General features: G+C 46.7%; 1 protein-coding gene across 3 annotated transcripts in view; it reads left to right on the forward strand.

Moving 5' to 3' along the window:
* Positions 1–27,139, forward strand: part of scn5lab (sodium channel, voltage gated, type V-like, alpha b) — a 501,419-nt gene that overhangs the window by 401,092 nt on the left and 73,188 nt on the right. The window contains exons 21-23 of one of the 3 annotated variants that reach the window (XM_072576302.1): positions 16–189; positions 12,888–13,010; positions 17,060–17,182. In XM_072576302.1, coding sequence (XP_072432403.1) covers positions 16–189; positions 12,888–13,010; positions 17,060–17,182 — 420 coding nt within the window. The remainder of the gene's footprint in view (positions 1–15; positions 190–12,887; positions 13,011–17,059; positions 17,183–27,139) is intronic. The other 2 variants (XM_072576305.1, XM_072576304.1) reach the window with 2 other exon arrangements.

The following is a 27,139-nucleotide window of genomic DNA, read 5'->3' on the forward strand; positions in this document are numbered from 1 at the left end:
CTCTGTTTCCCACAGACATTTGAAGATATTAACCTTGATAAGAAGCCAGTGATAAAGACTGTGCTTGAGTACCTGGATAAAGTGTTCACCTACGTCTTTGTTTTGGAAATGCTGCTCAAGTGGGTAGCGTATGGCTTCAAGAGATACTTCACCAATGCCTGGTGTTGGCTGGATTTCCTTATTGTGGATGTAAGTATATTGGGGGGGGGGGAACTCCCAGTTCACCGTTTAAATGAAAGTTCAGAAGAGAATATTTCCACTGTAGCTCTTTACTTATTGAAATGCTGTCATTGTTTGATTGTTGTATTTATTACAACTATTTCTGGGCTCTTACAGATGTGCCTCTATTGAACTAAATCTATTCCATATTCCGAGGCTAAACCAGATTACATTGACTTACGGTTTCCCATTTATCACAAAATCTCCGAACCTTGTGGTTTGCACATTTCACAGATGTCCTCTCTCTGTTGGATGAATTATGACGACAAGGGAAAAGTGAAATGTGAAAAAGTTTTACCCTTAGCAAGCATAGAGATTGCAAAAGACATTCAGTGCTGGAAAGAGTTAATCTTCACCTTTTGGTGATATACAGCAGAGTCAAACTGGCTGGTCTCCGATTGTGATTACAGGCGAATGCTGTTGTATCACACAATGATTTGGAATATGCTTTTCCTTTTGTGAATCTGATTGCACATATGCAAATGAAATGGTTGAAACATGCATGGCCTTTCCCTAAACTACCCAAGAGTTCTTACCTCGATCTGTCACAGACATCCAGCTAGGAACCTACTAGAAAGCACTGTCAATCTCACCAATGGGAAGAACCACATGTCGGTCAATAGCAGTGGGGGGGGGGGGAGAGGTGGTGTTTGTCAGGGTCGGATCAACCAGCGACACTGGAGCAAACTGCCTTTTGCCCGTCCCCATCCTGCCTCTACCTGCTATTCATAGAAACATAGACGATAGGAGCGTGTTTAGGTCATTTGTCTCCTTGAACCTGCCCTGCCATGTCCATTACTAATCATTGGGCTCAATCCCCCAATCCCACCCTCCCCCCATATCCCTTGGTCCCTTTCGTCACATGATCTGTGTCGACCACCTTCTTGAAAACACGGTGTTTTGGCCAAGACCACTTCCTGTGGCAGTGAAGTCCCCAGGCACACCAGTCTCTGGGTGAAGACATTTCTCCTTATTTCAGTCCAAAGAGATTTACTCCATATCCTTAAATGATAATCCTACTGGTTCCACACACCCCCACGTTAAGAATATCTTTCCTGTATTTACCCTATCTAATCCTGTTCGAATTTTATAGGTTTCTTACACAATCCCTGGGTCATTCTCCTAAACTCCAGTGAATACATTCCGAACCGACTCAGTCTTTTCTCCAACCTTAGTGCTGCCATCCTAGGAATCATTATGGTAAACCTTCCCTCTATCACAAGAACACCCCACCTCAGTAAGGAGACTAAAACTGCACACAATTCCCAGAACTAGCTTCTCTGCAGTGATGGTGTAAATCCCTCAGAACCAGTCAGGAGGCAGTTCATTCTCGAATGGAATACGCTGGATGCTAGAAATCTGAAATCAAATGCAACTGGAAAGCCAGTAGGCTAGGCTTTCTCTGTGGAGAGAAACAGAGGGAACATTCCCAACATTTAGAGAATCACATTAGACTTGAAAGTTTAACGTTGCTTCTCTCTCCAATGTTGCTGCCAGAACTAAGTTGTATTTCTAGCAATATCTGAATTTGTTTCAGATTACCAGCAACTCTTATTCTTTTGGTTTTCGGTTCATACAAAGCTGATGAAGGGAGTATATAGCCCAGACTACAGCCCCATTACTAACTGAAGGAGTGTATAGCCCAGACTACAGCCCCATTACTAACTGAGGGAGTGTATAGCCCAGACTACAGCCCCATTACTAACTGAAGGAGTGTATCGTCCAGTCTACAGCACCATTATTGACTGAGGGAGTGTACAGCCCAGACTACAGCCCCATTACTAACTGAGAGAGTGTATAGCCCAGACTACAGCCCCATTACTAACTGAGGGAGTGTATAGCCCAGACTAAAGCACCATTACTAACTGAGGGAGTGTATAGCCCAGACTACAGCCCCATTACTAACTGAGCGAGTGTATCATCCAGACTATAGCACCATTATTAACTGAGGGAGTGTATCGTCCAGACTACAGCCCCATTACTAACTGAGGGAGTATATTTAGATTAGATTACTTACAGTGTGGAAACAGGCCCTTCAGCCCAACAAGTCCACACCGCCCCGCCGAAGCATACCCACCCATACCCCTACCCCTACATCTACATCTACCCCTTACCTAACACTACGGGCAATTTAGCATGGCCAATTCACCTGACCTGCACATCTTTGGACTGTGGGAGGAAACCGGAGCATCCGGCGGAAACCCACACAGACACGGGGAGAACGTGCAAACTCCACACAGTCAGTCGCCTGAGGCGAGATTTGAACCCGGGTCTCCGGCGCTGTGAGGCAGCAGTGCTAACCACTGTGCCACCGTGCCGCCCACTATATAGCCCAGACTACAGCCCCATTACTAACTGAGGGAGTGTATAGCCCAGACTACAGCACCATTACTAACTGAGGGAGTGTATCACCCAGACTACTGCACCATTACTAACTGAGAGAGTGTATAGCCCAGACTACAGCACCATTACTAACTGAGGGAGTGTATAGCCCAGACTACAGCCCCATTACTAACTGAGAGAGTGTATAGCCCAGACTACAGCCCCATTACTAACTGAGGGAGTGTATCACCCAGACTACAGCCCCATTACTAACTGAGGGAGTGTATAGCCCAGACTACAGCCCCATTACTAACTGAGAGAGTGTATAGCCCAGACTACAGCCCCATTACTAACTGAGGGAGTGTATAGCCCAGACTAAAGCACCATTACTAACTGAGGGAGTGTATCACCCAGACTACAGCCCCATTACTAACTGAGCGAGTGTATCACCCAGACTACAGCCCCATTACTAACTGAGGGAGTGTATAGCCGAGACTACAGCCCCATTACTAACTGAGGGAGTGTATAGCCCAGACTAAAGCACCATTACTAACTGAGGGAGTGTATAGCCCAGACTACAGCGCCATTACTAACTGAGGGAGAGTATTGTCCAGACTAAAGCACCATTACTAACTGAGGGAGTGTATAGCCCAGACTACAGCCCCATTACTAACTGAGGGAGTGTATAGCCCAGACTACAGCACCATTACTAACTGAGGGAGTGTATAGCCCAGACTAAAGCACCATTACTAACTGAGGGAGTGTATCACCCAGACTACAGCCCCATTACTAACTGAGCGAGTGTATCACCCAGACTACAGCCCCATTACTAACTGAGGGAGTGTATAGCCCAGACTACAGCCCCATTACTAACTGAGGGAGTGTATAGCCCAGACTAAAGCACCATTACTAACTGAGGGAGTGTATAGCCCAGACTACAGCGCCATTACTAACTGAGGGAGTGTATAGCCCAGACTACAGCACCATTTCTAACTGAGGGAGTGTATAGCCCAGACTACAGCACCATTACTAACTGAGGGAGTGTATAACCCAGACCAAAGCACCATTACTAACTGAGGGAGAGTAACGTCTAGACTACAGCACCATTACTAACTGAGGGAGTGTATAGCCCAGACTACAGCCCCATTACTAACTGAGGGAGTGTATAGCCCAGACTACATCACCATTACTAACTGAGGGAGTGTATAGCCCAGACTACAGCCCCATTACTAACTGAGGGAGAGCATCGTCCAGACTACAGCACCATTGTTAACTGAGGGAGAGTAACGTCTAGACTACAGCACCATTACTAACTGAGGGAGTGTATAGCCCAGACTACAGCCCCATTACTAACTGAGGGAGTGTATAGCCCAGATTACAGCCCCATTACTAACTGAGAGAGGGTATAGCCCAGACTACAGCCCCATTACGAACGGAGGGAGTGTATAGCCCAGACTACAGCACCATTACTAACTGAGGGAGAGTATCGTCCAGACTACAGCGCCATTACTAACTGAGGGAGAGTATCGTCCAGACTAAAGCACCATTACTAACTGAGGGAGTGTACAGCCCAGACTACAGCCCCATTACTAACTTAGAGAGTGTATAGCCCAGACTACAGCCCCATTACTAACTGAGGGAGTGTATAGCCCAGACTACAGCCCCATTACTAACTGAGAGAGTGTATAGCCCAGACTACAGCCCCATTACTAACTGAGGGAGTGTATAGCCCAGACTAAAGCACCATTACTAACTGAGGGAGTGTATCACCCAGACTACAGCCCCATTACTAACTGAGGGAGTGTATAGCCCAGACTACAGCCCCATTACTAACTGAGGGAGTGTATAGCCCAGACTAAAGCACCATTACTTACTGAGGGAGTGTATAGCCCAGACTACAGCGCCATTACTAACTGAGGGAGAGTATTGTCCAGACTAAAGCACCATTACTAACTGAGGGAGTGTATAGCCCAGACTACAGCACCATTACTAACTGAGGGAGTGTATAACCCAGACTAAAGCACCATTACTAACTGAGGGAGAGTATCATCCAGACTACAGCCCCATTAGTAACTGAGGGAGAGTATCGTCCAGACTACAGCACCATTACTAACTGAGGGAGTGTATAGCCCAGACTACAGCACCATTACTAACTGAGGGAGTGTATAACCCAGACTACAGCACCATTAATAACTGAGGGAGTGTATAGCCCAGACTACGGCACCATTACTAACTGAGGGAGTGTATAGCCCAGCTTCCAGCCCCATTACTAACTGAGCGAGTGTATAACCCAGACTACAGCACCATTACTAACTGAGGGAGTGTATAGCCCAGACTACAGCACCATTACTAACTGAGGGAGTGTATAGCCCAGACTACAGCACCATTACTAACTGAGGGAGTGTATAGCCCAGACTACAGCCCCATTACTAACTGAGGGAGAGTATCGTCCAGACTACAGCCCCATTACTAACTGAGGGTGTGTATAGCCCAGACTTCAGCCCCATTACTAACTGAGGGAGTGTATAGCCCAGACTACTGCACCATTACTAACTGAGGGAGAGTATCGTCCAGACTACAGCCCCATTACTAACTGAGGGAGTGCATTGCCCAGACTAAGGCCCATTACTAACTGAGGGAGTATATAGCCCAGACTACATCACCATTACTAACTGAGGGAGTGTATATCCCAGACTACAGCACCATTACTAACTGAGGGAGTGCATTGCCCAGACTACAGCCCCATTACTAACTGAGGGAGAGTATCGTCCAGACTACAGCCCCATTACTAACTGAGGGAGTGCATTGCCCAGACTACTGCACCATTACTAACTGAGGGAGAGTATCGTCCAGACTACAGCCCCATTACTAACTGAGGGAGTGCATTGCCCAGACTACAGCACCATTACTAACTGAAGGAGTGTATAGCCCAGACTACAGCACCATTAATAACTGAGCGAGTGTATAGCCCAGACTACAGCCCCATTACTAACTGAAGGAGTGTATCATCCAGACTACAGCCCCATTACTAACTGAGGGAGAGTATCATCCAGACTACAGCACCATTACTAACTGATGGAGTGTATAGCCCAGACTACAGCACCATTAATAACTGAGCGAGTGTATAGCCCAGACTACAGCCCCATTACTAACTGAGGGAGAGTATCGTCCAGACTACAGCACCATTACTAACTGAGGGAGTGTATAGCCCAGACTACAGCACCATTACTAACTGAGGGAGAGTATCGTCCAGACTACAGCACCATTACTAACTGAGGGAGTGTATAGCCCAGACTACAGCCCCATTACTAACTGAAGGACTGTATAACCCAGACTACAGCACCATTACTAACTGAGGGAGAGTATCGTCCAGACTACAGCACCATTACTAACTGAGGGAGAGTATCGTCCAGACTACAGCACCATTACTAACTGAGGGAGTGTATAGCCCAGACTACAGCCCCATTACTAACTGAAGGACTGTATAACCCAGACTACAGCACCATTATTAACTGAGGGAGTGTATACTCCAGACTACAGCACCATTACTAACTGAGGGAGAGTATCGTCCAGACTACAGCCCCATTACTAACTGAAGGACTGTATAACCCAGACTACAGCACCATTATTAACTGAGGGAGTGTATACTCCAGACTACAGCACCATTACTAACTGAGGGAGTGTATAGCCCAGACTACAGCACCATTACTAACTGAGTGAGAGTATCGTCCAGACTACAGCCCCATTACTAACTGAGGGAGAGTAACGTCTAGACTACAGCCCCATTACTAACTGAGGGAGTGTATTGCACAGACTACAGCATTATTACTAACTGAAGGAGTGTTTGGCTCAGACTGGAACACCATTACTAACCGAGGGAGTCTATAGTCCAAACTAGATCACTATTACTAACTGCCCTGTTTTGAGCATGGATGTCCCCACTTATTATGACACTTCTAACCAGAGATATCAATTTCTTCCATAAACCTAGAGACTTACTCACTTGATAAATTACATGATCTTTTTAATCCCTGGAGGTTCCAGTCCGGTCCAAACTGGAGACTGGCAATGATGCCTGCCTCTCCTTCACTGCTCCTTCCTGTCCTCCTATCCATATCAGCACTGGCCTGCAGGAGACTGACAAAATCCGAAACCAATTAAATAAAGGGACACAAAGAATGTTGGATGTAAAAGATCAACATTTGTGTCTCACTGATGGTCTCCTTACCTTTGGGCTGGAAGACAGCTTCACAGGAAGCTGGTGCAGGAGTAGGCCATTCGGCCCTTCAAGTCTCACTTTCTCTCGTGCTGTGTGAACATCTCTTAACACGTTAATTAGAAACTATATAAAAGACCAACTTATGTCCCCTGAGGATTGCAGGTCGGGTGTTCCTCATGGAGTTTGTTCTGATCATAAACTGAAAAACCAGCTTAAAGATGAAGAAAGGGAATGGAAACTATGGTCGACCTTTCCAAAATGGGAAAGCAAGCAGACAATTGGGTTAACCTTTGATTCAGGCTTTAGAACCACCAGGGTACAATCGAACTATCACAAGAAACAGGAAGCTGGAGTAAAGTGTCTCACACATTCACAAAGTTGCATGAGGAGACAACATTTCAGTCAGAACCTGTCTCCCAGGAAGAAAACCCACGAGTTAGCGTCAGAGCGAGATAAAAAGATCTCCTTCAGTTTGGTGTCAATAACGTAACTCCACAATATTCAGGAGTTGTGGTTTTTTTTAATGACTTGTGACTGCTAACCTGTGGAATATTTTCAGCATCTGCAGTCATTGTTTTTACCTTAGAACATAGAACATAGAACAATACAGCACAGAACAGGCCCTTCGGCCCACGATGTTGTGCCGAACTTCTATCCTAGATTAAGCACCCATCCATGTACCTATCCAAATGCCGCTTAAAGGTCGCCAATGAATCTGACTCTACCACTCCCACGGGCAGCGCATTCCATGCCCCCACCACTCTCTGGGTGAAGAACCCACCCCTGACATCTCCCCTATACCTTCCACCCTTCACCTTAAATTTATGTCCCCTTGTAACACTCTGTTGTACCCGGGGAAAAAGTTTCTGACTGTCTACTCTATCTATTCCTCTGATCATCTTATAAACCTCTATCAAGTCACCCCTCATCCTTCGCCGTTCCAATGAGAAAAGGCCGAGAACTCTCAACCTATCCTCGTACGACCTACTCTCCATTCCAGGCAACATCCTGGTAAAATACCTTGTGGAATACCTCAGTCAATCCCTTCAGAATTTATCTTCTGAATGTGGTCAAGGGAATAAAAAGCCGCCTGGTGATCCAGTGAAGTTACTGTGCCATGCAAAACAGAAGGGAGGCCATTCCACCCCTCTACCCTTTCCCTCCCTCTGAACAAAGAGCAATTCCTTACACTGGGTCCTGCTCCTAGTCGGAACCCCCATGCCCTTCCTTGCTCCACCAATGATGATGGTCCAACTTCGAAGCCCTCTTCCCTGAGTGATGTGTCCCCAGTGCTGAGGGGTGTGCCTTGAACGGACAGAGAAATTCCCGACCTTTCCAGCTCAGCGCTTACATTGGTCTGTTCTCTCGAAATTCCATGATCTCAAGCTGACCATATGATGAATTGGCCCACGAGAGGGAGAGATAGGATTATGTCATTATGTTCATTGCTGGAACGAGACTATAATTAACTCTTGATTTTAACACCCTGAGGTGTGAAGTAGAGAATACAATGTGCAGATGTGTCTGATAATTACAAAGGCCCTTCTTCCATATTAGCAGAAGGACAGATAGCAGCATCCTAAGTCTCGTGACACTCTCTGTCAGCTCATTGCAGGAGAGCTGTTCGCATACAAAGTGGGTCTCAAGGAACTTAACTGTTGGCTAAGTCCTGTCTGCATTGGCTGAAACAGTAACTCTGACATAGGCAGCGGAGACACTAGCTCCCTCTCTCCTCACGTTCCCTGCCAAAAGACAGGTCAGATGAAGGGTCACAGGATCCATCGTGGACAGGGCAAGGCAGAAACCTCAGAAACCCCCCTTTCAAAACAGGGGAGGGATCAAGCCCCACTCACCATTCAAATTCATACCCAGCATTCAGCCCAGGGGCTGTAGTCCAGAGCTAGGGATAGCAATGGCAGAGATTCCAATTTGATTTCCAACACGTTGGCAGCCAGCCAGGAATCCTTCCCACCTAGCGTTAGCATGTGGTGGAGGGACTCTGACCCATTTGATGGTGATACAGATACACCTTCTTTGACCATCATGTCCTGGAGCGGGACTTGAACCTAGGGCTTCTGACCCAGAGACAGCAACACTCCCCACTGTGCCACAAGACACCACAGCAAGGTTAAGAACAAAACCTTGGATTAGAAACAAAGAAAACAGGAACCATTCAGTCCTTAGAACTGCTCAGCCATTCAATAAGATTGTGGCTGATCATCCAACTTACTTTCACCCTACACCCTTTGACCCCTTTAGCGGAAAGAACTATATCTAACTCCTGCTTGAAAACATTCAATGTTTTGGACTCAACCAGTCTCCATGGGATAGACTTGTACAGGCTTCCCCATCTCTGGGTGAAGAAATTGCTCCTCATCTCAGTCCTAAATGGCCTGCCCTCTATTCTTAATCTGTGACCCCTAGTCATCGGGAATATCCTTCCGATGTTTACCCTGCCTTGTCCTGTTAGAAGTTTTGTGCATTTTGTTTTATCAGATCTGCCCTCATTCTCCAGACTCCAGTGAATATAATCCAAACCAATCCTAGATCTGAGAAGCGGAACTGACTAGATTAGATTAGATTCCCTACAGTGTGGAAACAGGCCCTTCGGCCCAACCAGTCCACACCAACCCTCCGAAGAGTAACCCACCCTGACCCATTTCCCTTTGACTAATGCACCTGGCACTATGGGCAATTTAGCATGGCCAATTCACCTGACTGGCACATCTTTGGACTGTGGGAGGAAACTGGAGCACCCGGAGGAAACCCACGTAGACACAAGGAGAATGTGCAAACTCCACACATTCGCCCAAGGCTGGAGTTGAACCTGGGACCCTGATGCTGTGAGGGAGCAATGCTAACCACTGATCCACCGTGCCACCCCTAGTTCAGATGGTGGACACAACTCCTTTGAGTATACAGTGTGCTTGGTACACAAGGAGGGGTTGTAATCCCAGAGAGCTCCTTCAATGAGGCTGGAAGATGCAAAAGCCTAACCAATAAATGGTGTAAATGAAAACCCACTTATAAAGATTGCACCTCTTGGACAGTGCCACACGGATTAGCTGTGCTCCACACTCATTCCCATCGAACCCATTCCAATTCTGCCTTACACCAGAGATATGACACCTCTGAAAATAAAATGTTTAATGGTGAACAGTAACTTCCAAGGGTCACCACAGGAATGAGCAAGAAGCCATAGACCATAAAAGTGTGAGATATAGAAGCAAATAAGGTCATTCAGCCCATCAGGTCTGCTCCCCCATTCGATCATGGCTGGTATATTTCTCCTGCATTCTGCCCATAACCTTTAATCCCTTCACTAACTGAGAACCTATCTCTATCTAAATGCACTCAATGATTTGGCCTCCACAGCTCCCTGCAGCAATGAGTTCCACAGAGTCACCACCCTCTAGCTGAAGAAATTCCTCCTCATCTCTGTTCGAAAGGGTTGCCCCTTCACCCTGAGGCTGTGCCCTTGGGTCCTAGTCTCTCCTACTCGTGGAAAGACCTTCATATTTACTCGATCCAGGCCTCTCAGTAACCTAGAAGCTTCAAAAAGATCACCCTCATCTCCCCCCACAACCCCCCCACCCCCACCCCCGCCCCAACCCCAATCCTTCGAAAGGAACCAGTGGACTTTCCAGCCAAAAATGGAGGTATTTCACATTTTAACACGGCCTACAGTTTTCCATCAGGGGTTAGGAAGATTTTCTCTGCTCAGGACTTGGGGAAATTGTGCAGGTGGTGGGTCTGAATCCAGGGCCTGTTCCACCCGACTCTGCCATAGGATGACTTGGCTCCAGACAACAATGGGAAAGGCCAATGCACCTTTCAACAGGCAGGGAGTCCAGGGGGTGACCCTGTGGTTAACAATGGTATCCCAGCTGCTGTTCACAGTAACAGGACCTTGTTGGATGTAAGTACATAAGGTTAAAAGTGGTTCAGAATAGTTAGTGGGGGCTTCGTGAAGGTAAACACAAATGCTTTACATGTCTAACATTTTTACTAACGCATGCACATTCTTACAGAGGCCTGGGGAAGGTTTTGACATGCCTGCACGCGCCGTGGCTCAGTGTTTGACCTTTAACCCTATTTTGAGTGAGCAACCCGGCAGGTTTTGAACTCTGACCTTGAGCAGTTCAATCAGACCCAGTGTGCTTCAGTGCCCTTGCCTCCCAACCACCTCCCGTCCTGTGTAACCTTTTGTAACAATCAGTTCCTGATCTCTTCCCCCCTACACCCCACACCACCCAGCTCGTGCCTCCCTGGGAGTGGACTGTTTCGAGTGGAGTGTCTTCCCACCCCCTTTGCCATCGGCCTAGCTTTCCTAAACCGCTCTGCTCAGGTTATTATCTCTGGTTCCCAGAAGACTGCTGTTGCTAGGTTACAGAATCCAACAAACCTGACTAACTGTGACAACAATGGAAAAGCCGGAATTCCCCGGGCAGCCACTGTTTGGTTGGCAGAGGCTGAGCTGGGTGAACAAGCTGCTGCCCGCTGCTCCATCCAGCATCTTGGGCTAGCACGAGTGTACCTCACCTCATGAGGATGTGATAGTACATTGTGATGCTCCCACAAACTTAGGAACCTGGCACCTTCCCCCACTCCCCTCCCCAGGCCATTCCAGCACCAAAGGTAGCACTTCAGAAGGACTTTTGCTTAAAGTGAGAAGGGGGTCCCTCTACCCATCAAGTTTGTGCCCAACTACTTACACTCATCCCACTTTCCCACAGTAGGCCCAAGGCCTTGAATGTTATTGACATTTCAGGTGCTCATCCAAATACTTTTAAAAAGTTGTGAGGTTTCCCACCTCCCGGGCAGTGCATTCCAGACCCCCATCACTCGCCAGGTGCAAAACATTTTGCTCAAATCCCCTTATAAACCTCACGCTCTAAAACGGTTCCCCCTGTCATTGACCTCTTGATTAAGGTGGTGAGATAGGGCAGTTGCTCTCTATGCACCCTGCCCCTGCCCTTCGTAATCTTATACGGGTTCCCTCTCAACTTCCTCTGCTCCAAAGAAAACACCCCGAGCTTATCCAGCCTCTCGGGAAAGCTCCGAGCTCCACCCCAGGCAACCTCTTGAATAAACCAAAGAGGTCGATTTGTTCTGCAGCTCAGTGCTGACCAGTGCGATGACTCTGGTGTGAACACAGCAGAGAGGGAGAGGGGGACAAACCTCTTACCTTAGACAAAGCTGAAACCGGACATCCGCAACCCACAGCTCCTGTCACAGGGGAGCTGTACTCTTGCCCCGTGGTGAACGCTGTGGCTTCAAATCCCTCTCCTGGGAATGGGCCACAGATTCCCGGCCGGTGCTGTGGGAAAGCCACACTGTCTGAAGTGCCCCCCAATACCCAGCCCCCTCCTCCCCCACCCCATCTTTTGAGTAAGTCGTGAAAGCGATAGCCCATCCCCACCTCAGCTGGACACCTTACCTTCCTTGAAAACTGAACAAGAACTAAAGAGTTGCCCCACTTGTTGAAGGTTCTATATTGAGTTTAGATGGTTGCCATTGAAGATTAGGTCTAATCCCGTAATTTGTAGCCCTGGGCTGGAGCCGCAGCGAAGACGTGCTCACTGTGATGGGGACATGTCAGGAATTAACTCACTCAGAGGGCCCTTCACGACCATGAGCCTTTGAGCTGGGGGCATTGCATGCTGGGATGATTGATCACAGCCCATCCCACACAAACAGGACGTCCATCCTTACCTTTGGAAAAGAGAATTGTGAGAGCAAGAGGGGCTGGGCTCCATCTCTGGCTTGTACTGCGGGCAACAAGAGGCAGATGGAAGCCACAGACCGAAGGACAAATATGACCCTGAACGGCTTTAACAGCCGATCGATGTGTTGGAGTGGCTCTTTGTAAGTCAAAAACGAGTAAAAACAGTGCACTTCCAAGAAGTCTTACCCTGACATTAATCCGTTATTGGTGACCAATAGGTTTTTTTTTTAATTTGTCACTTCGTCAAAAAGGCACCATTAGTTTCTAATTTAGCAGTTAATCCAGAGCCTCTGGTAACTATTGAATGCTGCAATGTGGCCTGTATTGTGTCTCCACCTAACCGTGTGAACCGACTGTACCTAGATAACCACTCAATTCCATTCCATTCAATCTGCACAGATTTCTGTTCTTTGCCTTTTGACAAAGACTCTTGGTTACGACCAGTTTGTTGCCATGAAATCTCTCAGGACCCTGAGGGCACTGAGGCCACTGCGGGCCTTATCCAGATTTGAAGGCATGAGGGTAAGGGCAACCATATCTGTAGCTCTATGACCAGATTAATAATGATGCCTGTGTAAGTACTAACACTTGGTGGGAGGCACAGAAACTTTCACGTCTGCTTTAACAGGCTCTTTCTTTCCTCCGTGCAGTTTTTGAGCGGGCGCTTCCTCTCAGAAGTATTGCTTCAAATCTGCCTAAAGCCAAGCCGAGTCTGAACTTCAGTCTGATACATGTTGTACTGTAAACATATAAGACCTGGAAGATCTTTCAAAAAGCCTGCACTAAATTAGACCTGACTTTTGTATGTAACGTGGGCAGCCCTGTTATTTGCACTCTCCTACAACCTCGAGAGGAGCATTAGGATCCATTCTGTGGATTTGCTGCTTGCTTGATGTTGGCACAGTTCAGTTTGATTTAGGTCTCGGATTGCCTGAAGGATTTTCCGGATAAATCCACTTGTCCCCGATTGCAATTAGCTTTGCCGATGACATTTCACTCCCACTTCTTCCTGGACGAACTAAGCCACAAGGGACTGGATTTGACATTGCCACCCACCTACAGGTTCGGAGATGGGAGACTGTGCTCATGAAATACAGTGGTGTGTTGGCCCGCTTTCTAATGGTCAGCTTTTCCCATCTCCCAACCTGGACTCATGGAATTTTGCAGTAATGAAGGAGGCCATTCGATCCATCTTGTCTGTACCGTCTCCTGACAGAGCTACCCAACTCGTCCCTTTCTCCAGCCCTATCTCTTTACCCCTCTAGATCCATCCCGTTTAAATATATCTCCAACCCTCTTTATGAAACCTCCGATGAAACTTGTCTTAACTGCTCTCTCAGGCAGTTCATTCCAAATCCTAACAGCTAAAGAAGTTTCTCTTCATCTCGCTCCTAGCTCTCACACTGGCAATCTTGAAATTGTGATCCCGAGTCCTGCGGTGTCACTGGGAATGGGGTGGGGGGGTGGTGTGGGGGGGGGGGGGGGGTGGAGTGGGGGGGGGAGGATGTGGGATGGAATTGCTGCCCTTGCTGGAGCACCTCATTAAGAGCATAGGAACTGGGTCAGGCTCTTTAGCTCCTTGAGCCTGCTCTGCCATTCAGTGAGATCATGGCTGATCTCTCGCCCAACTCCCTACACCTTTGGCCCATATCTCCCCAAACCTTTGCTAGACCACAACTTATCAATCTCAGATTTAAAATTGACAGCTAGCATTGTACTAGGAGAAAGTGATTCCTGAAGAAGGGCTTATGCCCGAAACGTCGATTCTCCTTCTCCTTGGATGCCGCCTGACCTGCTGCGCTTTTCCAGCAACACATTTTTAAGCTAGCATTGCCCCCACGGTAGGGAAGGAGCATGTGGGTGAGGAAAGTTCAACATGGCCTGGTGTTGGAGGAATAAGGCACCTCAGTTAGGGGCCTTCAGGGCCTATCAGAGCCATTCATGCCCACTCCCACCCCCTCCCAGGACATTGTCACCCACCGTTAATCCTGCCCTCTTGCTCTGGAATTTTACCCCTCGTCATGAATCCTGACATTGCACTGACCCCTGGGCAGTCCGAGGAGCCAGCGATGATGCAGTTCCTGGTCTCGTCAAAGACGGTCCGTCTAAGGCAGGATTCCATAAGACATAGGAGCGGACGTAAGGCCATTCGGCCCATCGAGTCCACTCCGCCATTCAATCATGACTGATGGGCATTTCAACTCCACTTACCCGCATTCTCCCCGTAGCCCTTAATTCCTTGTGACATCAAGAATTTATCAATCTCTGCCTTGAAGACATTTAGCGTCCCAGCCTCCACTGCACTCTGCGGCAATGAATTCCACAGGCCCACCACTCTCTGGCTGAAGAAATGTCTCCGCATTTCTGTTCTGAATTTACCCCCTCTAATTCTAAGGCTGTGATTCCAACAATGAATGGATTGCCTTAAGACAATCAGTGCTACCCCCTGAGCTAAAATGGGCAGGCCCACTCCCTGAGCACCAATCTATCTCATAAAGTCCAGCCTAAGGTGTGAGGCAGTGCTCATCAGTTCAGTTGTGAGACTACTTACATTTCCAGGGGTGGGTGAGGGGCTGACAGGCAGTAAAGAGGGGATCCATGCTCACCCACTGGGAGGCCATTCGGTTGCCATTGATTTACTAGCCACCTGATCTTGAGGACAGCAGCATCCCTGAGCTCGGGCCATGGTCCGACTCGTCCATTTTTTAAAGGTTCTTCCACGTCAAAGAGAGGGGAGATCCCAGAGAACAAATGGAACCATTCACGGCAAGTCAAGTTGATAAAACCCCAGATATCGCTTCTCTGACATTCCACTGCCATGTCCCTATTTTTAATGTCTCATACTCGGTGTAAACCAAGAATGAAAATTGGAGTGAATGGGTCGGGGGAGTGGGCTGGGGTGGGGATGCAGGCACACAAGATAACATCCAAGCCCCTGATCATCTTGTATCGCTGTTTGATCTCAGAGTTCCTTGGATTCGTTCAGACCCAGAGGATAAAATTAAAATATGAGCATTTAAAGGGACCTTGCAGCCAATCCCAGGGCTAATACTATGATCGGCCTGTACTGCTCATAAACAAAGCTTTTCACTGTACTCCGATACACGTGACAATCAATCAATCAGTTGGAACTGAGTCTCCACTGCACAGCTGCCCCAGAGTTTGCAATCTTAATTGCTTGTCCCTCTGGGTTGGGGGGGGGGGGGGGGGGGGGGTGCGTGGTTTGGGCAGGAGGTTGGAAGCCCATAGTTTGGGAGCCCAACCCAACCACTAACCCACAACGTAACCGAGAATATCCCCAATGCTAATTGTCCAATTCTTCACAAGATCTGAGCTGGAAGCAGTTTGGCCCATTGCATTGGCTCTTTGTGAGGGCTGTCCATAAGACTCAGGAGCAGAAGTAGGCCATTCGGCCCTACTTTGTCACTCAACAGGATCGTGGGTCATCTGATAACGCTTAGCTCCACTTTGCTCTCCAATTCACCCCACACTACACCTGTCTTCCTTGGAAATGGAAAGCTTTCCCAGTGGATACCAGCTCCTTCTTTTTATTCATTGATGGGACGGGGGCACCTCTGGCCAGCATTTCCAATTGCTCGGATGGCAGTTATGAATCACCTGGGTCTGGAGTCACACGTAGGCCAGACCAGGTAAGGATGGCAGTTTCCTTGCCTAAAGGTCATTAGTGAACCAGATGTCATTTTTTTCCCTGACAATTGACATTATTTGGCTCTTAAATCTAGTTTTTTAAAAAAAGTTGAATTCAAAGGCCGTGGCAAGATTTGAACCCAAGGCCCCTGGGATAACAGTGATAATATCACAAGACTGTCACCTCCCACTGACAGCTACTGCTGAACTTGTCAAAATGGGTGGCGCTGGAAAAGCACAGCCGGTCAGGCAGCATCTGAAGAGCAGGAGAACCGACGTTTACAGCATAAGCTCTTCTTCAGGAACTCCAGACGTTCCTGATGAAGAGTTTATGCTTGAAACGCCGACTCTCCAGCTCTTCAGATGCTGCCTGACCGGCTGTGCTTTTCCAGCGTCACACTCTCGACTCTGATCTCTAGCACCTGCAGTCCTCACTTTCCCTCACTACTGAATTTGTGTCCAACACCCCTTTCAGGCAGCACAGTCCAGATTGTAACGGAACTCCTCTCTCCCCTTGATTCTGGTGACCAAGTTGTCATAAATCCCATGCTCCATGCCCTTTACGAGTTGACCCTTGCTGTCGGTGGAAACATTTCCTCCCCGTCAGAGGATTTGCCAAATCGTCTCATGCTCAGATGCAACAACATGTAGAAACCTGTAGCTCAGATTCTGCTGGTGCCTTCGCTAAAACACTCTCTTTCTGTGGGCAGCCAACACAACCGACCAGCAATTGAAAAACAAAAGATTTGATGCTTTTCTTCCAGCAGGTACCAATATACATTGCTTTACAGGTGGACCATCCCAAGAAGGAGACACTGCTGTTCAGGCATCTCACCCAAACTCCCCACTGCCGGGGTCCTAGCAGAGTGGCAGGATGTTTGATAATGGAATGGATTCTCGTCTTTTCTTGTGTTTCTATGTAGGTCTCTGTAGTCAGCCTTACGGCTAATGCCCTGGGATACGCTGAACTAGCTCCCATTAAATCTCTTCGGACACTCAGAGCTTTGAGACCATTAAGAGCCCTGTCACGATTTGAAGGGATGAGGGTAAGATGGAGAGAAAGAGAGCCCATGTGGTTGAAGCATGGCGGGTAAAAACCGCACCCTTACATATCATTCCTCATCCGACAAAATGGATACAATTGCATGTCAAGTAGTTTGACCCCTAGCAGGGTTGGGAATTAGAATTAGAATTAGAATTAGGCTTATTGTCACGTACACTCTGGTGATAAAAATAACAGGAGTACAGTGAAAAGTGTACAATGTCGCCAACACACGATGCCATCTTAGATGCAAAATACCTAGGTACGAATCTTAAACACAAAACCCAGAGAAAACAGAGGAGAAGAGTTACACTTCATTACAGATATACACCGTATAATTTTGGAAGATAAGAAATCAAGTTAAAAAGGTAGACATTACAGTCTTTCTAAAAGGGCCACCCCATGGTCTGACCAGGCTCCAATGGTTCCCCTACCAGTACCCATCCTCGCTGCAAGCCGCTGGCCATTCCCGTTCTGCTCCAGGCCACTGGCAGAAGAGGAAAAAGACGGAAGAGAGAGAAAACACGAGAGAGAGAAAACAAAAGAGAAAACAAGGGATGGGTGGAGCAGATGACTCTGCCACCATCTTGGATTATTTCTTGTAGTTTTGGTAGCAGAAGGGAATCCATGGCATAGCCCTCCAGCCCTTCTCTTTCCTGGTTGACTGTTGGTTTAGGTTAGCATGGTAAGTTAGCATTACTGGGTGACAGCGTTGAGTAGCTGAGTTGAAGACAGATTTTTGTTGCTGGTTGCTACAAGTAAGTTGGTAACTCTGTGGTCTATGATTTGGGAATGAGGGACAGGCCAAGATTATGTCTGTAAGTGCTGTATCCCCTGAGAACCACCAGCTTAATTGTGGCGGTACCATTAGATGCAGCTCAATGTTGAGTTTTATTCCTGGTTGCCATTTCCAAAGTGATATTGGGAGTGTTCAAAGGTAATTCAAAACCCATGTTTACTGGGGAAGTTACCCTGGAACATTTGCTGGAAATTTCTACAATTACTAATTCTCATTGTGGGAAATGTTTCAGTCATTGTCGTCTGCAAACCAGATTCTGTAGGTGTTAATAGTAATAATAATAACAGAAAGAACTATGGGCGCTCCAAATCAGAAACAAGAATACAGTGCTGGGAAAACTCAGCAGGTCTGGCAGCTTCTGTGGAGAGAAAGCAGAGTTAATGTTTCAGGTCCAGTGAACCTTCCTCAGAACTGGACCCGAAACGTTTAACTTTGCTTTCCCTCCACAGATGCTGCCAGACCTGCTGAGTTTTTCCAGCAATTTCCGCTTCTGCTTCTGCAGATGTCAATCTCCAACTGATATTGCTCCCGAGACTGAACCATACTGTGTCGCTGACTCTCTTAGGAAGAGCGGGTGGCATTTCAAAATGTTAATGGATTAAAGTGTTTCCAATTTGAAAGCTTCAGATCTAACTATTTTGAAATAGCGTGAGGCTCCAATCCAATCAGATTCCCAGAGGACGATAGCTCCCACTAGCTCAGCAAATGTTACGGCTTGAGAAACACTACAGGATAAGTCCCAGGTTCGATTGCAAACACAGCTTGCATCAAAACGTATGTCTGCAGCAGTGGTTGGTAAGAACATATCAGACTGGATTAGCAGGCCTGGTATATGAAGAGAGACTGGATCAGTTGTACATATTTACAGGTGTTTAGAATAATGAGCGAGATCTCATAGAAACCTATAAAATTCTCAAGGCCTACACATGATAAACACAGGAAGGATGTTCCCAATGGTCAGGAAGTCTGGAACCAGGGGTCAAAGTTGAAGGAAACAGGGTAGGGAATTTAAGACTGAGGTGAGGAGAAATTCTTTCACCCAAAGAGTGGGGAACCTGTGGAATTCTTTGCCACAGAAAGAGGTTGAGGCCAATTCATTAAGTGTTTTGAAATCGGAGTTAATCTTAGAATTAAAGGGTTCAAAGGATATGGGGTGACAACAGGAACAGGACACTGAGTTGGATGATCAGCCATGATCTCATTGAATGGCGGTGCAGGCTTGAAGGCCTAGTCCTGCTCCTATTTTCTATGTTTCCGTAAGAATTAGGAGCAGGTTTAAGCAATCCAGCCCCCTGAGCCTGATCCACCATTTAATCCAGTCATGGCTGATCCATTCTCGGTCTCTTTCACTTTCCTACCTTCTCCCCATTACTGATTAAAAACCTCTCCACCTCCCCTTTAAATTTACTCAATGTCATGGTATCCATTACACTCTGAGGGAGTGAATTCCACAGATTCATGACCCTTTCAGAAAAGTAATTTCTCCTCATCTCTGCTTTAAATCTGCCACCTGAATCCTGAAGCTGTGACCTCTCATTCCAGATTGCTCCACATGAGGAAATATCCTTTCCACATCTAATTTGGCAATCGTCCTTAACATTTTACAACCTCAATTAGATCTCCTTTCATTCCTCAGGGAGTTAGGCCCAAACTGCTCAATCTCTCCTCAAGACAAGCTTGTCATCACTGGAATAGGTGGTTATGTTTGTACAGTCAGCCTCAGGATTAGGGAAGGGAAGCTTCCTGACTGTGATCCCCAACAACTTGTTTTTAAATGCAAAGAAATATAGAATCCCTATGTTGTGGAAACAGGCCATTTGGCCCAACAAGTCCATACCGACCCTCCAAAGAGGGTCTCACCCAGAACCATTCCCCTACTCTATACATCCCAGAACGTTATGGACCATTTAGCATGGCCAAATCACCTAACCTGCACATCTTTGGACTGTGGGAGGAAACCCACGCAGACACTGGGAGAACGTGCAAACTCCACATAGAAAGTAACCCAAGGTTCGAAACGAACCTGGGTCCCTGGCACTGTGAGGCAGCAGAGCTAACCACCATGCCATCCTATGTGGCGAGGTATTGCACAGGATCATTCATTGACCCCCCCAACTTACATTAGGAAATCTCAGATGGCCCAAAGGAACATTGAACAAAGGGACAAAATTCCACTCTTGGGGTTGACTAGATGCCTTGACACTAAAATTACTCCCCTAAACAATAATAGGCACCCAACCACATCCACAGACATTAGAACTGTTCGTAGTTTTGCTCTCCTTGTTTTAAAGAAGGACATAAATCAATTGGAGACAGTCCAGAGTATATTTACTCAACTATCGTGGAATCCCTACAGTGTGGAAATAGGCTATATGGCCCATACTCACCCTCTAAAGAGCACCCACCAAGACCCACTCACCCTCTGCCTGCAACCCTGCATTTCCCCTGGCCAATCCACCTAGTCTGCACATCACTGGACACTATGGGACAATTTCCCATGGCCAATCCACCTAGCCTACACATCGTTGGACACTATGGGGCAATTTCCCATGGCCAATCCACCTAGCCTGCACATCACTAGACACTATGGGGCAATTTCCCATGGCTAATCCACCTGGCCTACACATCACTAGACACTATGGGACAATTTCCCATGGCCAATCCACCTAGCCTGCACATCACTAGACACTATGGGGCAATTTCCCATGGCTAATCCACCTGGCCTACACATCACTAGACACTATGGGACAATTTCCCATGGCCAATCCACCTAGCCTACACATCGTTGGACACTATGGGGCAATTTCCCATGGCCAATCCACCTAGCCTGCACATCACTGGACACTGTGGGGCAATTTCCCATGGCCAATCCACCTAGCCTACACATCACTAGACACTATGGGACAATTTCCCATGGCCAATCCACCTAGCCTACACATCATTGGACACTATGGGGCAATTTCCCATGGCCAATCCACCTAGCCTGCACATCACTGGACACTGTGGGGCAATTTCCCATGGCCAATCCACCTAGCCTACACATCACTAGACACTATGGGACAATTTCCCATGGCCAATCCACCTAGCCTACACATCGTTGGACACTATGGGGCAATTTCCCATGACCAATCCACCTAGCCTACACATCGTTGGACACTATGGGGCAATTTCCCCTGGCCAATCCACCTGACCTGCACACCTTTGGACGGTGGGAGGAAGCCTTTTACAGACAAGGGGAGAATGTGCAAATTCCACACAGACGGCCACCCAAGACTGGAATCGAACCCAGGTCCCGTGAGGCAGCTGTGCTAACCATTGTGCCACCCCTTAATACGAGTGGGTGGTCTTATGAGAATAGTTTGGACAGGCTGGGCTTGTTCCCATGAGCATTTAGAAGAGAGCGAGGGGTGTAATTTAAGATCCTGCATGATGGTGGACGTGGAGAAAATGCTTCCCCTTGTGGGTCAGTCCAGAAATTGGGGGGCACAGTTTTAAAATTAAGGACAGAGATAAGGAGAATATTTTTCATTCACAGTTGTGTTACTTTGGAACGCTTTGCATCAAAAGGTGGTGCATACACGGCCATTAAATATTGTAAACACAGCATTGGATCCACTCTTTTTGGGAATGAAAGATTATTGGAGTAGATGGGAATATGTAATCTGAAACACAAACAGATCAGCCATGATCCTACTGAATAGCAGGAGGGGCTGAGTGGCCTACTCCCACCGCTGAGTCATGTTTGCAGGACATGTGACCCAACAGCTTGCCCAGGCGAAAAGTAGGCATGAGGAAGACATCACAAATCGAGGAGTGTAGGTATCTCAGAGGTTCGCACGGCTGGAGGAGGCCTCAGAGATAGCGACGGGCAAGCCCAGGAGGAATTTGTAAAAGAAGTATTTCAAAATTACCAGACCCGAGGCCAATTTAGGTTGCTGAACATGGGCACGAGGGTTTGAATGGGACCTAAGTATAGATAAGGAATTCGAAAAGCAGAGCTGAAGTGATGAGCTCCATTTTACTGGAATGCAACGGTCAGGGTGTGGTGGGAGGATGTGAAAATCAAACTCAGGGTTCTGGATGGGAGGAAAGACTTAACTCAAGTGGAAAAAAGATCATTCAGAGCCATAGTTGTGCTTCCGTGTGTAAAATATTTGAAAGCATTTGAGTAGTATTATTAAATTGCAAAATAATCGTCACAAACCCCTGGGGCCTTTAAACATGATTCAGGATTTGTATTGACTACAGAGTCGAATAGAAATTGCAATGGATATGAGCAGCCAAGGATTTAATAGGATGTCTACAGTAAATGTTTATAACAAATATATGGGAAATCCAGGAACTTCAGTAAATATAATTTATAGTATTATTTGCTTGTGCAAAAGAAAATCATTCTCCAATAGATTTACCAACACAAAGCCCCTTTTCTGTGATTAGCGTCCCCTATTAACTTTGGATCTCACTAAAGTTTAAATTCAGAGACCAAACATTATTAACCCTTACTTTGTTTCTTGACTCTATCTCATTCCTGATGAAGGGCTTATGCCCGAAACGTCGACTCTCCTGCTCCTCGGATGCTGCCTGACCTGCTGTGTTTTCCCAGCGCCACACGTTTTGACTGGATCTTATGTTTGTCATGCTTGACAGCGATGTTACTGAACAGAATGCGAACTGGTTCCATCCAACTGGAGTCTGCTGGGCTTTTGACACTTCCACCGAATGGAAGATCCAGTGGCTAGACCTGAAGGGCCTTGGCTAATTTCTAACTCTCAGTCAATACACTCAAAACAGAGGAACTGACGGTATTCTCCTGGCTGGTTCTGGGACTTTGCCAGACACCTACAAGGTCTGGGAAGGTCAAAAGCTGGCAAGTGCTTTGGAGCACCCTAAAGATGGAAACAGTGCTATGCCGGTGAGATTTACATTCTCCACAGTTTAGATACACACTTGCCCCCGCCCCAGAGCCTACAGGCAACTCAGGGGTGATAGCACATTTCTATCTCTGCACCTGCAAAGGTGATGACTGCAGAGTCAGTTAATCTCTTGGAAGAGATGTCTTCTGCCTTTCCACCACCAAGCCACTGCTGCCTACAAATGCTACATAGAACATAGGACAGAACAGGCCCTTCAGCCCTCAATGTCGTCCCGGCCTTTTATCCTACTCTAAGAACAGACTCACCTACATATCCTTCATTGTATTATCTACCATGTGTCTATCCAACAGTCGCTTAAATGTCCCTAATGTCCCTATGTTGAAGATGTCCACTCATTCGCAGATACATTGAGTCTGTGGTGATAACTTTGGTTCAGCTAGGAGGTGACGTGTCTGTCGTTTATTCCTGCAGGGTAACAGATGAGCCGTTATCCTGTGCCAGTATATGGTGTTCTTGTTTTGTCAGCTGTCGGGAGGGAGTGACCTGAATTACAGCCCATTGCTGTCCCCAGTCACGCACTCATTGAGTTGACCATTTGTATTAATGATCACTTTCTCAGTTGTTGCCAACACAGGGGAAATTTGGATCCATCCCTCTATTTCCCTCACCCTTTTCTGATGGGTCAATCTCCCAAAGTGCAAGTGTTCTGCTCAGTGCTGACCCAACCCTAGTGTACAGGAGGAGGCTATTCTGCCCCACATGACTGTGTTGGCTCGGGTTATCTGTTAAACACACTCATACAGTCATAGAGATGTACAGCACAGAAGCAAACCCTTTAGTCCAAATTGTCCATGCCAACCAGATATCCCAACCTAATCTAGTCCCATTTGCCTGCACTTGGCCCATATCCCTCCAAACCCTTCCTATTCATATACCCATCCAGATGCCTTTTAAATGCTGTAATTGTTCCGGCCTCCACCACTTCCTCTGGCAGCCCATTCTATACACGTACCACCCTCTGTGCGAAAAAGTTGCCCCTCAGGTCTCTTTTATATCTTTCCCCTCTCACCCAAAACCGATGCCCTCTAGTTCTGGATTCCCCCACCCCAGGGAAAAGACCTTGTCTATTTGCCCTATCCATGCCCCTCATGACTTTCCACCGTGCCTTACTCTTTCCTCACACTCCCGTGAATCAGCGACAAGGATAGGAAACAAGGCAAACCACGGCAGATGCTGAAATTCTGAAACAAACACAGAGAGAGCTGGAGAAACTCAGCAAGTCTGGCAGGGAGAAACAGAGTTAATGTTTTGTGTCCAGTATGATTCTTTTTCGGAACACACTGTTCTGAATAAATAAGAATATTCTGTCAAAGATCAGTCAGTGGCAATATGACTCAGATACTTAGAAGGCTAGTTGAAATCGCCATAGTCTAATAATAGCATTTTGTCAGTATTTAATAAGGTACCTGCTGGAAACTTCTGCTCTCTAATGGATCACAGGATTTCAAATTTTTGCATCTATCCAGCTTCTTTCAAGGGACCCCATCAACCAATGCTAGGTTTTGTCCCATTATCTGAAATGTAGATGGTCTCTCACATTTGTATCCAGACCCATCTGCCAGCTAATGCATCTGCCTAATGGACAAAGTTGAAGATCTGTTTATCTGATATGGTATCTTTTTACTCCAATTGTCTAACGCTGTAACAAAGTGAAGAGATTCGTGTTACCTCGAGAAGAGGGTTTTTTTTTTAACTCTTTGGTGACTGCATCCCATTTCGGTTGTGGTAATGAACATTATTGGAGTTGGTAGTGGAGACATAGCAAAGGTGTAAGAATCCTTTCAAGTGAAGAAACAGCTCATTAGCAATGACAGAAGGAAAGAAAAACACCTCCGCATTTGGGTGAGAAAACTGTCATCATTCCTGTCGGATTCACTTTACCAGAATCAGGTGATATTTCTCCAGGAGATACCATGGTGACCAGATATATATATATATATTATATATATAAAGTAGTGCATACACTACACCCTCTCCTGTGTGTGTTCCAAACCAGCCCAACAGTTATTCCAATCCACTCTCAGGTTTCTTTCTGCTCGCAAAATCCCTTTATGTCAGTCTGAAGTGTTGGTTTCTTTCTCTTCTTCGTTCTTTAGAGTGTAACTCCCAACAGCAGTGAGCACACAGTTCTCCATTGACTGTATTCACAAAGACAGTTGGAAACAAAGAGGGATTTTAGGCAAAGCTATTGTGGCTGGAACCCATGCAGCTGGATAGGGAGAAGGTGCAGATCAGCCACGAATGGTAGCCCATGTCTGAGGGACCGAGTGGCCTCATCCTGTTTCTAACACTATTCGTTATTTTTCTCGTTTCCGTGTGTCTTTCCCAGAGTGGCATCGTGGATTGGGGGGGATGGGCGTATTCCCTGACCTTCCGCAATATAAACACCAGGTTCATGGGAAGGCAGGAAAGTATGGGGGATGAAGGGAAGTCTTTCCTGCTTTTGACTTGCTCTTCCATTACATGGTGTTCTCCCAAAAGTCCGCCTCTCCGACCATTTCCTGTCTTAGCAGCAACCCATCCCACCCCCAACCGCCATTACTGAGATTTCCTACCGTCCGTTCTCAGTCACAGTGCATCAGAAAGAGTTTTAACTATCGAATAGACTATAAATATGAACAGTATCCTAAACCTTGCTGTCTGCAGACCAGGCATGTTCAATATTCAGTTAAATTATTAGTAACTTGTCTGATTTGCAGGTTTTCTCCATAGCAGGTACGAGGTGAGGGAGATGTCTGCATGATTTATTATTATAGGTATCAAGAGGTACCAGACCCTAGGCCTCAAGTGAGCATTGATGTCTTTGCCTCTGCTAATAAGATGCCTAATGCCTATCCTCCCTTTATGAAAAGGCTAAGTTGTGGTCACTACCAGAAAAAGGTAAAAGTCATTATCTGATTGAAAATCCAGAAGGCAATAGAGCCATTAAAAACTCAGGCTTGCATTGGCCACTGGTCAACGCCCAACTCCAAGCCTCTGATTGCTATAGCTGTCCTTCTCAGTCCCAGATTCCCACTCCATCCCCCATTTCCAGACCAGCCTGTCTTCCAACACATATCGGAGTCACAGAGGCTTGAAGTGCACATGGCCTCTGCTGGGCTGTTTAGTACAGGATGAACAATCATACACAGTTTGCCAGTTTGAAGCCAGGTCTGATTACACACCTCCCCCTATCCTCCATCTTGGAAAACCCGGAATCCGGCGCAGCTGTGGCCCCAAGATCACTGGACTTTGGGCAGGCCATCTCGATAAGTGTCAGAGCAAAAAGCTGCAGGTGCTGATACACTCAGGAGGTCTGGCAGCATCGACGGAGCTGGCATCAGAATAACCTGCCTTCTTTCATTCGAATTGTTCTGACCGATCATCATCAGCCAGCGGTGTTAAGTCTGCTTCAGATGTGCCAGGCACTCCCAGAATCCCCCATTTCCACAGGATTGCGAGTTCGGCCTGGCTTGATCCTCAGGCTTCCCCAGCCTCACGGAGGGGAACCAGCTGATATCAACCACGTCCTCGTTGAGATATTAAGGGGAGGTTCGGGATTGAAAACACTGAGGCCTGGAAGAAATGCAGCCCTAATCCATTGACCCAACACAGCTGACCAATCTCTGCGTTATTGTACTCTTTCCTGGATTTACATCTTGGAAAAGATAGCTTCTGTGCAAGAATGAGTTTGAACCTGAAGCTTATTGAAACCTGGAAGATACTGGGAGCCATTTAAGGAGCACTAGAGGGAATCACTAATTCACTAAACAACTAAATATGAATAGATTGGACTGGGTAGAAGGGGAGAGAATGTCTCCAATTTGGAAACAAGATAATCATTCATATATCCAATAGGAAAATGAGAAGAGATGTCTTTAAGTGATTAGAACGTGGAACTAAGTACTAAAGGGACAGCATGAGATAAGTGTCTTGGATATTTCCAAAAAGAAAAATACTCAAAAGAGAAAGAGCTAGACAGATAAGCTGCAGAACAGAATTGAGGCAGATATACTCGGAAGAAATTCATGTGGAATATAAACACCAGCAGAGATTAGTTGGGTCAAAGACCTATTTCTCGGCTGTATATTGTGTGTAATTGATTGCGACTAAAAAATAATGATCAACAGCAGATATCCACTTCCAGATTGAAGCCAATATGGAGAAGCCGAGACTAAAGTTTCCAAGAGAATAGGATTGTACATTTTAACCACTTGTACATCATCATTTGACTATCTCCTTTAATAAA

This window comes from Chiloscyllium punctatum, chromosome 8 (assembly GCF_047496795.1).
Source record: "Chiloscyllium punctatum isolate Juve2018m chromosome 8, sChiPun1.3, whole genome shotgun sequence".
NCBI classification, from domain to species: domain Eukaryota; kingdom Metazoa; phylum Chordata; class Chondrichthyes; order Orectolobiformes; family Hemiscylliidae; genus Chiloscyllium; species Chiloscyllium punctatum.